Raw genomic sequence first — 16,031 nt, forward strand, 5'->3', positions numbered from 1 at the left:
AATATTTATGACGTGGCAATCCAACGTGGCAATATTTTTTTGCTGTGATGTGGACTTCCATCCATTAAAGGGCAAATATAACAAGTATCCAAACGGAAAGGGCAAATTTGATTCCAAACTTTGACGGAGGGCAAATTTAAACTATAAATCATACTTAGAGGGTAAATTTGACCCTTTGCCCTACTAAAAATCAGTGGTTTTCGTACAATTGTGCCATATATCGAAATTGAAAATTTTCTCTTACATATTTATGTTTAGAGTTTAATTGAATATGTAACTATCAAAAAGCACTATAAACTGGGATTGTTTAACATAAATCACTAGGAATATAACAGTGAATCTTTAATGACTAACTCTGTTATTCCAAAAGCTCAGAATTTGATCCACCAAAATTATGTAAAACACACGCACAAAGAATTAGTTCTTACTCCCACCGTCCATGTTTGACTTGACACATCCTTAAGAAGCAATAAATAAAATAATAGTTTTACTACATCAGCCTAATTATTACAAGTCATCTAATGTTGGGAAGTGAATAGGAACAATTAAATCGTTAATAATAAGGATAAAATAGGTATATTAGTAACTGATCTCTTGGTTTTCCAAATTAGACAAGTAAAAGTGGACATGTAGTTTTAATAGGGTGAAAATGATTTGTACCCCTGAACTTTACCTTAAAAATCACACTCCCCCCTCAACTTTGAACAATAGTCATTCTCCCCCCTTTATGTCAATTGACTTTTTTAAATGTCTATTTTACCCTTATATTATAAACTTTTGTCTATTTGTACTACTTTAAAATCGTGAACTTTGTTTTACATTTTTTATGTAACAGAACTACCTATCGAAATAATATTATTTTGAACAAAAAAAAGAAATGTGAGAAATAGTGATTAAGTATATAAGTTAATGACGTTGTAGAATGAAATAAATGAGCAAAATAGTAAAAATAAGTTTATTAATAGCAAGCACAACAGTAATATCTATTTACACAATTGTAAATATATAAAAAAAAAAAAAAAAAAAAAAGTGAGAAATTTATAAGCTTATTTCAGTGCAAGTAATAGGAAAAAAAATTATAAGAATAGCGATAATTTTATAACAAATTTCAAAAATATTATCTATTTGTATTGTAAATTAATTTTTAATTAAAATTAAGAAAATATTTTATTAATGATAATTAAAACTCGTTTATCTACATAGCCAACAACGAATAAGAGGGTTGTAGAATTTAGTTATAGTTTATGTATGCAGACATTTACATACATACAAGAAATTATAAAATGATTATTCTACGTGTAATGTTGATGATATAAAAGAACTACAGTATAATAAATTGTAAAATTATTTAAACTATAGATAAAATACCTAGCTAAAAATATATTATATAGTATAAATATATAATGTATTACATATATGAAGGATTAATGATGTCAAGGGCATAATAGACATTGCATATAAAAAGGGCCGGGGCGGATGATTATTGTTCAAAGTTGAGGGGGTAGTTTGATTTTTAAGGTAAAGTTGAGGGGTGTAAATGATTTTCACCCAATTTTAATTAAGTAGACAAGTAAAAGTGGACGGAGGGAGTATAAGCTTTTACCAACGAGAACACTGAAGGCATAATACGAAATTATACAGTAAGTGACAAGCTAAAATTACTAGTTATTAAACATGTCCGTAAGATGAAGCAAAAGAAAAAAAAAGACACAGACGAAACAAAATGTGTGCGCATTAGTCTCGTCCTGAACGACTATAAATTCTAGATGCTCACGAAAACCTATGTTGCTCGGTTCTCCTAAAATGCCGCCACAACTATGTCGGATTCTCCAAAATGCACTACTTTTGGAAATTAGACACACGCCCGGCGAAATTTTTAAGAGTTTGAGCAATATAAAAGAATACCTATGGTCAAGCTAAAATTTGAAGAAAATATCCTTGAGTGGGTCCTTAAATATATTCAGCTCATAAGGCTGACTGTAATCCCTCTGAGGCTCACAATAGTTCTTGACCTCCATCTGCAAAATAGAAAATCATCCTCAGCATGTTCATAATAGTTAAAAGAGTCCAAAGAGACTTTAACTATAGTTAAAGCTAAAAAAAGAAGTGACCCTTTTCTCACAGTTTAATTTGTTACTTCAGTATGCCAATTGCTAATCCAAATTCTTAAACTAAAAGAGAGAGAATATTGCCTGCTGACTCATGCAATGACAGATTATTGTAACGAAAATACAGTCGTATCTAGCCTCTAAATCATGGGGGAAACTAGATTTCATGGGGTTATGTTTTGATAGGCCGAGCATTCGACTCAGAAAAGACTGCTTTACGACACTTCGAATTTTTAGCCGCGCACGCCTTCAACAACAACATAGCCCGTGTATTTCCACAGCGGTGGGAATGCGGAGAGAACATTGTTAACGGACCTCGCATGCCCTTGAACATTTTATACTTAAATCTTTTAAGTATTTGATTAGACTTTACATGTATAATGTATTCTCTAACTAAGAACTTGATGAATTTAAAGAGTTATTTTATGGTAAACTATCTTTCAGCTCTCCTCTGCTCCTTAAAACACAGGTCCTATCCACTTCACCATTTGAATTGTTAGAAATAGACTGGTGGTGAAGTTTGCAAGTATCCACTTTTAACAATTTTTTCACATATAAAGACATGAAAATTATGCATACAGGAGAATGTGCATTCATTACATCAGGAAATTTTGACTAGTTAAAGGCATATGATTCAGTTGCATATCCTGGACTTAGATCCTCAACCGATTTATGCAACACATACGAGTCAAGAATTTTTTATACTATCGGTGTAGTTAACTGATTATAACATGTTACTTATTTTTTCGAGGTAAGCGATTCATACTGATCATAGACAATTAACTCTAAAATGACATGATATGGCAAAATTTTACATTGACAGGGTATATAAGTTAAAAACTAATGGTTAACAGCACTGATTCCTCTTCCATTATACCCTATATATATGCTCTTTGTGAGTAACCAGTTCTCAAATATATCCATATATTACTATGAGTAAGCAACAATCAGAACGTACCTTTCGGATCGCTTTTATGGCGGTCAAAAGATTTTCACTCATCACTTCCGTAACCAATGTATCTTTCGCTAAAGCAACTAAAGAGTCAGAAATAGAATCTGGTACACTTCGTAGATTCTCGCCAGAGACATCAGAATCCCCCTCTGTTTCACGAAAACATCATTTGAGTTTCAAATAACAGTTCAGGAATATCTCAACTATGGACATGGAAATTGAGTCATCAACTTCTTTATTGACTCACTTCAAAAAGAGATAAGCATTAGCTAGGAAAAAACACCGAGAAGGCCATGTGCTTTCATACAAAGATTGGAAGCTATAAAAGCAGTAGAAGGAATCGCAGAACACTTAATGAAATCATGAAATCTTTAGAATGAAACACAAATAATAGCTGAATATTCAACAATAATAAGATTAATTGATGATAGTAAAATGAAACATTCAGCAACTTTTTACTGGCAAGACACCTAATATAATCCAATAAGCTAGGCCAAATTCCACCTAAGGTCAAAAACTATGGTCACTTGTCCTACATCAATCTCCTACCAAAAATGAACTTGACTTCAGCTAAACTTTGGATACACTGGTGCATTAGAAAGATGATGCTCTGTCACACTAGCACTGCCATCTTTTTTACGGATACGCAAGAGCGCATACATACATGGAACTTTTTTCAAAATGCAACAACCGTTGCTCCGTCAGAGTTTCATTCTTCTTCAAACTCATCACGGATGAATTAGATATAGTGAACAAACCCTTTGATCTGAATATCTATCTCATGAGGCAACTCATCTAACATATATTCTCAAGGGAAACATGTTGAACTTGTGATGGAGGGAGAACACTAGAAATTTCAGAATGTTTCAGTACCCATATAGTCATAAAAGAGGAAGCTCAATTTTGAATTAAAAATCTAGAAGCATTATTATCACTCAACTAGTACATCCAACAACAGCATGAGGATCATGAGGGTCACCCTCAAACTACTTTCTTGAATACCAATTACTATCCACTGCAACAAGAGTTTGTATAACCCATTCAACACATCGGGATTGTCAATAATGGAACGTCAGATAGGAGGCAAAGCATCAAGAAAGCATGACTAATGTTAAGCTTCCTGCTTTTGTCAACTTCAGCAGTATTGCATATGATTTCCTAAATTTTGTGAGTTAATTATGTTAAAATCTCTTGTGAATTATTTATAAAGCACTTCATTGCTTTAAATGATGGTTTGGAATAACACTACTCTTAATATAGACAAAGCTGCTAATAAAAGTAAGACTGCCAAATTAAGACTCATCTTGATCAAAAGTTATTATCACTATCCTACATTTGACATCCTTGATGAAACACTCCAAATGCCTTAGTTGGCTAACAGAGTCCTTGTCATTAGTTTATTCTGTTTCATTCCCTTTTACCTTTTCTCTGTAGGTAAGTGAATTGCTCCAATACTTTGAAAGTAGTTTAATAGGAAAAAACATGTGCAACAGAAACTTATCAAAGAGAGATAATATCTTGAAACTATAATTAGGTACCATATTGATATGAGGCTTACTTCATATTGTGTCCTATCAAAACAATTTAAAAAAAAAAAAAAAAAAAAAAAAGGTATCATCTTGATTCGCATGGTTTCCGCTCACAATTCTTGTCTGCGGTCATTATAAGAAGATATGTGCAGTACTCATAAAATTAGTGTCCCACATAGACAGCTAAATAATATTCAAAAGATTAGAAATAGAGATAGGGAAACCTAAAATGGAAAATGTGGGAGAACTACATTGAACGTGTAGCACACTTCAAAAATTGTTTGAATTGACATAATGTAATAGACTATGTATCTTAATTTTGGTCATGCTGATTTAACCCTCTTGAGGTGAACCATCACAACAGATATAATAGGTGTACCACTACCAGGCTGAACGATATAGCACAAAGGGAAAAATTAAAAGGCTAATACATAATAGAAGATACAGTAAAGGAAATACTAAATGATTGTCTAACTTACCCACTGGTTCTGGAAGGCTTGAATCTTTTCGCAACCCATCGATCCCAGCCATAATGATTGTAGCAAGACCTATGTATGGGTTTGTACATGCATCAAACGCTTTAATTTCAAAATGGCTTACACGATCATCTGCAATTCCAGGAGGGCTAGCAGTTCTCAATGGTGCCTCTGTATTTTCTTTCCCCCAGCAGACGTATGCTGCATTTCGCGTCTTAGGTACCATATGTTCATAACTGCACGTAATTAATAGTTAGAAAATCATACATATGTTAGAAACTTCTAACAGATTTTCAATTAATCCTCAGGTCAGTTAGAAAGCTTTGAGACAGAATCTGGTGTTTCATTGCTAGAATGACAGTAGAGGTCTGAGGAAAACAAGAGATTTCAAGGTCTACCAAAAAGAAAGGCAACTGATAGGTAGGCCATACTGCATCAAAAATAGGAAATGTGGAAGTGATACTTTCTCTTATTACGGGGTACTGTTCCGCCAAAAGAAACTTATTTACAGTAATAACATAGTGCCAAAAATTGATGATTTTCCTTGACTTTTAGATTTATAAGTTTTGCATTTATTCAGCACTTAATTTTTTAAATTAATGGAAAAGAAGCAGGATAATAAGAATTATAGAAAATCACTAACCTAAGAATATGTGTTAGAGTAAAAGCTAATATGGAAGGAAGATGATTTAACACCCCAGCCATGAATGATTCCCCAATCTTGGACATCCCATATTTTGATTCACCAGATGCCATAAAAACATTTTCTCCATTTCTAGATAAACTGATGTGGACATGTGATCCAGAGCCATCTTCATCTTCTGCAAACCTAGACAAAAAAGGCCAAAATGTCAGTCACTTGCTATAACTTCATGCAGTAAAAATTTTGGGAATGGGGCCTTGACATAAATCTCTAAAAGAAAATACATGAATGCAAGAAGTTAATTCAAAAGTAAGGAAAATTTATCCAGGAGAAGTAAATTCAGCAAGTAATACTGAAAGAAACTTATTTCTTCTCAACTGTTTTGAAAAACAAATAACAGCATGCATTTAACATTATGAACCTTTTCCAAAATAGTAAACTACATAGTATGGCATGTATGTCATCTCGCCTTCTCCAGTGGATAAATATTTCCATCTTTTATTTAGTAATAGAAGGTGGATGCTCCTTTTCCATTTCTCAAAATCAGGGGAGCTAGCCCTTCGGGCATGGGTTCGGCCGAACCCAGTAGCTTTGGTCGAATCATGTATTTGTATTAAATTTTTTGTCAACTATGTATAAATTATTAATTTAGAACCCAGTAACTTTAAAGAATTAGAACTCCGAACCCACAAGCTTCAAATTCTGGCTCCGCCTCAAAATAGATATAGCTTTTCCTAATAACAAGTATCTCTCAATCCGGTCAAAAGGGTTGTGAAGGATAGAAGAATGATGGAGTTGTTCGTAGATTTTATTGGGATCGAGCTACGTGTTTATAGTCATTAAGCAAGAAAACTGCAATAAAAAATTGACCACTCAGCAGCGGATAATTTTTCAACTGCAGAAAACCATGCAAAAATAGAAACTGTTCCCACGGTTGACTACTTCAGTATGAGTTACAAGAGATTATAATAAGGAAAGCAAGTATTTAAAAGCCAACAAGGTGCTGACTTCATCCTCGTCTTTGATTTATCGCGAAGTGAGAATGGGTGTAATCTAAACTTCACTACTTATTTGAAAATCCATTGTTCTTTAGCGATCCCCAAACTATGTTACTCCTAGAACCAGCAAACATCCATCAATTGGATACAGTAAAAGTTTTTCAATTGTGCATCACTCTTAATGAACAATATTGCACTAGCTCACTACACTTGGTCAGTCAATAAAGTAAGGAAGCATCAGTAATCACCCTATCATTTGCACACATGCACGACTCAAAGTAAGAAACGGTGCAAATGTATAAAGTAAGTTAGTAATGCTTCTAAGTAGAAAGTTCATACATAACGTCTCCACCTAATGAATAAAAATTATAGAGCATAACAGGATGTGTTACAGTGATATCACTTTTGAAGAAGAAAAGGCATGATTGGATCAACAATTAAACAAAAGACTTAACTTACACTCTCATAGGTGCAAAGCACTTCTACAATATTAGTGTAATTTAATTGGTTTTATCAGATAGAAATTTTACGATATTTTAAGTGATCAATCAATACTTATTAATGCGAATTAATTACAATTACTTTTTAAGTGATCTGATTGTGTAAAACTCGTTATATTTTTTAAAATTTAATCATCAGTATAGAACTTGCATTTAAAAAGGAAAATGCACCTAAAAGTGCTGTAGGCAAATCTGCTACCTACTTTGGAACAAAAGTTGCCATCAGCCCGTGTTGCCTTGCAACTGATCTGATGACTTCACGAGCATAAATTAAGCTGACAATTGATGTTCCAGCCTCCGTGTATCCCAGGACAACTTCAAACTGACCTCTCCCAGTTTCCGCATGTAGCTGCATATTTGAAGGAGAAAAAAAGGGAAGCAATCTTTACTGGACTGAAAATTTGTGGGTTATTTTCTGTCTTATACTAGGTAAAAGATTCAACCTATGCAGTTTTTCTTTTTTTTTTTTTTTTGGTAAATAACCTATGCAGTTTATACAGTCCAATCTCATTATATTGTTGTATGTGTGGAACTATGTAAAAATTGTGTTACATGAAACATGCTATTCTTTTTCCTTTTATTCCCTTTTATTTGGGTCTAGATGCAGTTGATAATGTTCATGAAGCAATTATCCTCGTAAACCATGAAAACATTCAGAAAATGATTTTTTTGGATATAGCTTCTTCAGCTTTGAATGAAAAGAAAAAAAGAAGAATATCCCAACACTTCACTTTTCTACTTCTTCTATTGGCAAGGTAGTCTGACTAAAAATAATTCTTCAGTATATAGAGAATGAGGGGATGTAAATTTTTGACTTCTGAAAGCTTAACGCAGTTCTTAACTGGTTGAGAAGAAAAATTGTCATCATACCACTAGCAGCCAAGATGATTTAAGCATCAACAAAGCTTTAGAGTCTGCATTAACACTAGTAAATAAACTATTTTTGTGAAATAATATAATCATAAGTGAGTAGCATTTTTGTGCTGAGTGACGGAGGTGGATTACATATGACTGTGATAATTATTTCATATATGAAACAAACTGTTAAATAATTCAATTAGTTGAGGGGAAAAATGAAAAAAGGAAAAATGAAAAAAAATCAGTATTAGTTAATTTTTTTTGGTAATTTTTTTTTTTAATTACCAAGTTAGATTAGTCCTTATTTTTAATAGTGCTTCATCACAAATATCTTGAAAATTAAGAAAAATTTAGTAAAGCCCCCGTACTTACTTCAATTCTTGAGATTAAGCTTATGTTGAGAAAGAATAGTTGTTGGAACACAGCTAAAAGTAGGTTGCGTTGTTGCATGAAACCTCTCTGTCGAGCTCCACTCTTAAATAATTGCTGTATATGTACTCAATGGTAGCCTAGTCTTTGTGATGATGTGTCTTTTAGCTATATTTTTCTTATCGTACCTATAAATCTAACATGAATATCATACTTTGGTACATAGTATCATATGCTCAGGTCTCTTCTTCTATCTTGCTATTTTCTTCTATTCGGACACGTCTTCCTTTTCTTCACCTTACTCAGCCACCTCCTTTCCAATTTTGATTGACAAGTCTTCTCTTTTGGTCTCTCCAAACAATGCTATTTCATTTTGCAACATTAAAGTCTTGTCTCTATATCTTACATTATACTAATTAGTACATGTTATTGAGGAAACTCTTCTTACTAGTGCTCAAGAAATCGGTGTTTATGGCTTACTGACACAAGCTTTGCCCTGCATGCCATCCTTTATCAGAGAAGATGGTACTTGTATGTTATGGCGGAAACTTTTCTTGCTAGTGTTCAACGTCTGCCCTATGTTGGTGCTTCAAGGAATACCTTCTGAACATGTATATTTACATGTTTGGAAGATAGATCAATAAAATTCAAAACAACAATAATAACTGCTACTATGCATCAGTCCCAAACAAGTTGAGGTAAATCAATTACTTCAAAAAAAAAAAAAAAAAAAAAAAGATGGTACTTATATTAAGAAATATGGTGATTATATTCTGCCTTTATTTCATCATCGGATTCAGATTAATTCAGTTGTATTGCTTGGATTCAACCAACCATTTCTTAGCAAATCATTCAAACTATTAGTCACTCCAATCACTCTTTTACTAGAAACTTGGATCAAAATTGAATTCCTCTTTTATGACCTACGAAGCTCGCAGATTCTCCAACTCAAGGTCCATCTTCATGACTTTAAGAAATGTGATCTTTCAATCACTAATTATTTACATCATCTACAGCCTATTGTGAATTCCCTAATCTAAGTTGTAATCACATTTCTGAAACTGATGTTCTTCACATGTTATCTTGGTTCTTCTGTGTTATTGCCTCCATTTTCACTAGAAACCCTCTTCTGTCCTTAATGGAAATACTTCCTCTTCTCTTTTTGCAAGAGTTCTAACTAACTGGTTTCGTTGTCTACTTTACTCGTGAATGTTTCATTTCTAGGTTCAAAAACATTTTTCTCTGGTCTTCAGTCTTCTTCAACTCATTCAAATACCACGGCTCGTAATGTGCTGCTTCTCTATTGATCATCTGGAATGCTACAACAACACAAATTGGCAGGTTATGTCCCTCAACTGATATCCTACCTCAGCATACTTTTTCTCTTGGTACAGTCTTGTTTCTTATGAAATCAAGAAGCAGATAGTTTTCGGCAGATCCAGTTCTATAGTTTTCGGCAGATCCAGTTCTAAAACTATCTCTTTCTATTGCATATACTGCTACTGGAAGGTGGATTCCCTTGTTCACACACCACTTTTATCTATTTCCACTAAGTATTTACTATGGCAATATTAGTATCATTTATCTATCTCATGATCTTGCACAACAAGCTCATACCCAGCATATATATCTTGAAAAAATAACTTCTGGAAGTTTATAAGTTTGAGATGTTCCTACGAGCGACAAACTTTGATATGTTAACAATGATTCTTCTCTCTCAGAGGTTGTTAAAGTTGTATAAAAAGTTCTGTGTTCTTCCATATCAGGCTTTGCCTGGGGCAATTAATATTCTATATGTACTCAGGGACAGCCTAGTAATTTTGTAGGTAGTATTTCAGTATAAATATCTTACCATATATGTAATTCTATCATTAAGAAATATATTGTTACATTAAATAAGTGGTAAAGGATTTTCATGGAGAAAAAGAGAAATGCATACTAAAATCTCCTAGTATCTGCAATACTGCGTGCATAGACGACGTGCTACCAAATTTGCAAGCAAACATTCAAGGAAATGGGAACTTACCTGTTCAACTGTAATATTCATCGTTTGAAGAAAAGTGTCGATATCTTCTAATATAGAGGACGCAGCATCAAATGCTGATGTAGAGCAGTAAGAGGTCTTGTCAATTGGTAACCACTCTTCTTTGCCGTTCCTTTATATTGTATTTATACAAATTTAGTGTAAAACTTTAAAGATGAGAAACTCAACACAAGATGCATACCTTATTACGCTCTTCAAAAGGTAAAATTCAATTTCAAAGCCTACATTCACGACCTGAAACATGTAGATATGCATCAGATCAATAAGACTATTTAACACTTTGCACAAAAGATATTAGACATACCAAGTCGAATTCATCTTTTAAAATTTTAGTGACTCTCCGAAATACTTCTCTTGGACAGTATTCCCATGGTTTGCCAGGTTCAATACACATATCAGCTAAACACATATCCTGTTGTTTTTCCCTGGATCAAAAGATGCACATCAGACATGATTACGAATATTTCTGCCATGAAGACCAAAAAAAAAAAAATCAAACAAAGTTCAGGAGAAATTTGATATCTCAGTTGAACGTTGCCACGCTAAGGTCCATACATTCAGCCAATAGACAATGAAAACAGTTGGACATCAATGTTTGTACAATTTCAGAAAAACCAGCTACAAGATACTTTTGTTTTGGTATCTCTATGTTTACTTCGTGTTTTCAAAATAAATCATGTGATATCATGAAAAATCGCATCAGGTTTTCATACTTTACAACTATAGCTCTTGCAAAATTGAGTTTAGTGGCATCTATAAAACATAAATTGGAAGGAGGGGATACGGTGGAGGCCGCGGAGCAAGTGGTAATGGAACCTTGAGCTAGTGAAACATATCCACTAAAAAGGAAAATTCTTTGAAGTTTCAGAGCTGAAAAAGAAGAGCTCTGCTACTTTGAGGAAATGATTTGTTTTGAAGGTTAATATCCAGATTTCCTCTTAATAAATATTCTTCTTTTTCCCTTTCTTTAGCCGAATAATTTTGGAATACTCTCAATAATATTATCTCCTATTAGTGACCATGCAATTAACCACATACCATGTATCCTCTACCCCATGATTTGGAACAGTACCTATTGAATTCTGCTCTTTAGATCTGGTTACAAGACATTTTCATGTGTTTCTACTAAATGTTTTGCATAAAATAATATGCTTATATGTGTTTGGTTATCTTAAACTTTAAAATTGTATTCCTCAAGAAAAATGTTTTCCATCAAATGGTGAAAGTGACTTCCGTCATTGATGAGTGGAAGCCATTTTCTTTTAGAAATATGCCAACTCTTAATCAATATCACTTCAATCAATACTTAGACATTATTATCAACCTTCAATATCCAAACATACCCAAAATATGATTCTCGTAGCATATTCCTACAACCAGTACAATTGATATATGTCATTTACTTGTATGCTCAGCCAAACATGGAAAATAATCCTAAGAATTACCAAACGCACGAAACTGAAAAAGTTCTGTATTGTTTCTGAGAAGGCAGCACGGGACAAAATCCCCATAGCTTAGCATTCGAAAAAATGAAAGAGGGTATTATCTAATCTTATCATATATGACCTATCAATGAAATCGATAAAGACAACCTACAGAATGCATAACTAGAATAAAACTTAAATTCAGGAGCATAAAGAAAAACAAAGGTAGGGGTAAGGTCTGCGTATACCCCACCCTCCCAGACCCCACTTGTCAGATCACATAGGGTATGTTCTTGTTGTTCTTGAAAGAAAAATAAAATTGAATAAATCAAGTAAGTACTTAATTATAGACAGGAGGTTTCAAGTAGTACCACGGGATTTTGCATCGGGTTGATAAATCCGGAATGATTCTGATCATGCCCGTATAATTGAGAGGAGAACCCTCAGGGGGAGCATTAGATACTGAACTGAGTGCAGCCAGACATGCAGGACTTAAGCCTATACCATGCTTTCTCACAAAGCTGAGGCGTTCATATGGAATAACCTGTAAATGATGCACATGAATTGACCAAATTCACTCCACTTTCAACCAAAATGTGGCTATACCAAGTACCAACCAATGTCCAACATCATATAGAGATAGCAACAATTTTTAAAAGGATTACTTTGTATAGACTTCCATATTTTCATAGCTAATGAGATATCCAAAATAATCAGTAAGGCCTTAAAACAATAGCCAAGAAGGGAAGTCCAATAATGAGAAGTAAACACCAAGCATTGCCATGGATGGACTCCATAATTGCTTTGGACTACATATCCTTTACTAGCAAAGAACAGAAAAATTAACAGAAAGCTTGTTGACATCACAATATATGTTAATTGAGTTGGTAAGAATGTTGTGTAAATATATTTCAATTAAGGAGAATATGTATATATTGATAAGGAAATGGACCTTGGAGCTAAATCTACCCAAAAGCTAGCTCATAATGTGAGGATTGTCCAAGACCATATAGACTAAATAACTCATCACCATGCACGCCTAGGACTGGACACGTAGAGTGTGAACAATTAAAATGGGAACCCAACATCAGATAAATCTTGAATTCTGATGGCCATGGCTCTGATATCATGATAAGAAAATGAACCTTATCCTAACTCCAACTCCGAAAGCTACTAGAGCCCAAGACTATAAATAAGGATACCAAATAACTCATCATCCACCCATGTGGGAACTCAGCATATACTACTAGTTAGTATAATATATGGAGTTTTTTAGGACCAATCAGAAATTTATATGCTTGTGAATTATGAATCTTTTCTATTTAAACTAGAATAGGTTGATGGAATGAGCATTCTCCGAAACTGCATTCCTTTCTTCTTCATCATACTCATTCTTATTCCTCTGTTTTTCCCAAATGGTACTTCTTCCGTCCCAATTTATGTGACCGCTCTTTCCTTTTAAGGCGGGCAGTTCCAAAAAGAACGACACTATTTTATATTTAGTAACAATTTAAGTTTTAACTTCTTATTTTATCCTTAATGAGACGGTTTCTAATCACACAAATATCTATGTCTTATTTTAAACGACAGGTTTCAAAATTCATTCCTTCCGTGCCTAGTCAAACATCATCACATAAATTGGGATGGAGGTAGTATCAAAGATAGGTAGGAAGAATCGATTTTCTAAAAAGAAAAAAATAAATCAAATTATACTCAAGCGCAGGGGCGGAGCTAGGTAGCCTCCAGGGGTTCATCTGAAACCCCTCGACAAAAAATTATACTGTATATACAAGGTTAAAATTATTTTTTATGTGTATACAATAGATGTTGAATCCCTTGACTTCTTCGTGTGTTTACTTTTTCATATATTTAAAACCCCCTATGTCAAATCCTGGCTCGCCACTGCTCAAGCGTCAACAGAAGAATAAAACTAAACTGATTCTCCAATTCATTAGTTTCCAGCAAACTCCGCTGCCAAAGTAGACAAATTACCCAGTAATTTGGCGCATGATGTCATCTCTGACAGTATGTTCTCGCTTGCAATCACTTCAACAAAGTCGAAGGAGTACTCTAATTCACCCTAAATCTGTTTCTATTTTCTTCCCCTCTTCCATCTCAGAAACTATATTTGGAACGTTTGAGCTTCCTATGATTATTGGGATTCCTCAAATGTCAGAGGACTCTGTTATTTCTCTCCTAGTGTGAAAAACTCTCAATTTTGTGTTAGTAAAAAGAGTTAATTTTCAGTTGTTTGAGACTTTTTTGTCACACATGTTAGTGAAATCAAAAGTGTAAGATTTGACTATATCTATTTGTAGACTAAAAAGCAAGTTCATACAATGAATGTCATTCGTGTCAGATACATGATCCACCAACTCGTACGACAACCAAAAAAAAAAAAAAGGCTAAAAGAAACTATCCCAAACATTTTCTCAACTATCTTCTCTAAAATGCGAATTGTATCAACTTGGAAATTATACTTGTGCCTCTTTCTCTAAGCGAGTCGACTATAGGGGCACATATACACTTGAACCGAGCTAGTACTAATACTTTTCGGTTAAATTCGTACTCTGTTTAATATGTGATCAAGAAATTTAATCACTAACATATATATATAAAAGCACAAGTTAATTAATTAAAGCTTACACGACATCTATGAATTCCAGAATTATCAATCCAAAGTATGCGAAGAAACGGAACAGGCTTCAATGGTTCATCGTAGTCGTAGGAATTGGCTTCTTCAGACGACGAATCAACGCTGGACTCTGATCTGTCCATTTTTGTCTTTCCAAGTTTCCAATTTCAGTTTCAGACTTTCAGTTTGTTTAGTTCACTTTTGGAATTTGCATGCATGCACGTGTGTAGATGCATAAATTGATGTACCTAAAAAAAAGATGCATAAATTGATGACTGATTCCTCTCAAAAAAACCCTTTTTTTTTCTCCAACATGTTTTGCGTTGCTTATGAATTTTGTCTTGATGAGCTTCAAAATCGGTACAATAGTAGTACACTTGTTTGTAAATGAGTGACTATGTGAACAAACTTGTGGTTGAGTGATGTCGTGTGAATAGCTCCATTTTGATATGAAGCGTCAATATATCTTATTTTATTTCCTTTTCTTAAGTGAAAATGAGTACTTGGCGGTTTGGTCACTAAAAAATAATAGGTAATGCTCAGGTCAAAAGTTGTAATTCGCGAAGGTTTTAACTTCTGCTATTTGTTGTCATAAATTGCACTTTCAACCTTCGCAAATTATCTGTGTTTTTTTTTTATATATACATACTAATTATACTGAATTAGCTATGATTAAAAAATTGTTACATCAATTAATTATTTATGTTGAAAGAGCAATTTTATCTTTAAATACTCTCTGTGTTCCATTTTACTAGTCCTTGACTTTTCACTTCCCATAAAAAAAAAATTACTAAGGATTTATTTTACTGAATTATTCATATTAATTATGCTTTGAAAATCTAAATATGACTAGTCGTACTTTATGTAGTTACTTAATGATAATGGTAATAATGAAAGAAAATAATAAATATCTCTTGATTTGCTAAAATGAACAAGGAAACATAGATTATGTTTAATACAAGGAACTAGTTAAGGGGTACACATATTTTTATTTCATATTCTAACTCACATAACCTAATACTCCTTCCGTCCCAAAATAAGTGTTGTTTTAGAAAAAAATTTGTCCCCAAATAATTGTCGCTTTAGCAATTCAAGACAATAATTAGTAACTTGTTTCCAATTATACCCTTAATTATAGAACTACTTTTTCTTAATAGTGCTCATTTTTCAAGAAATTAAACATAATAAATAGGGGCAATTTAGTAAATGATATCTTGCATTTATTATTTTTCTTAATGGGCATGAAAAGAGCTAAAAAGATACTTATTTTGTACAGAGGGACTAGGGAGTATAGTATTTCCTCTCTCCCTTTTTCTCGTCAAATATACTAAGAATAATTCATTTTGCTTATCCATTTTTAGTAAATAAAAAATTATTTTATCCAATTTTACCATTTATCCTTAAATAATTATTTTTCAAACTTATTGGAGTATTAATAAGCAAATTTAGACTTCAAAACTCAAAAGCCTAGTTAATAAGGGCAACTAAATAAAAT

General features: G+C 33.2%; 1 protein-coding gene across 1 annotated transcript; it reads right to left on the reverse strand.

Moving 5' to 3' along the window:
* Window positions 1-1,592: 1,592 nt before the first annotated feature.
* Window positions 1,593-14,835, reverse strand: LOC132044438 (uncharacterized). Its single transcript, XM_059434912.1, has 10 exons — window positions 14,548-14,835; window positions 12,273-12,445; window positions 10,782-10,902; window positions 10,659-10,711; window positions 10,460-10,589; window positions 7,410-7,555; window positions 5,709-5,894; window positions 5,069-5,301; window positions 3,067-3,209; window positions 1,593-2,018 (listed from the first exon to the last, which is right to left on the reverse strand). Exons 1-10 carry the CDS (start codon window positions 14,677-14,679, stop codon window positions 1,917-1,919), a joined length of 1,419 nt encoding a protein of 472 aa, XP_059290895.1. The 5' UTR covers window positions 14,680-14,835; the 3' UTR covers window positions 1,593-1,916.
* Between the last annotated feature and the right edge of the window lie 1,196 nt (window positions 14,836-16,031).

This window comes from Lycium ferocissimum, unplaced genomic scaffold (assembly GCF_029784015.1).
Source record: "Lycium ferocissimum isolate CSIRO_LF1 unplaced genomic scaffold, AGI_CSIRO_Lferr_CH_V1 ctg45, whole genome shotgun sequence".
Lineage (NCBI taxonomy): Eukaryota > Viridiplantae > Streptophyta > Magnoliopsida > Solanales > Solanaceae > Lycium > Lycium ferocissimum.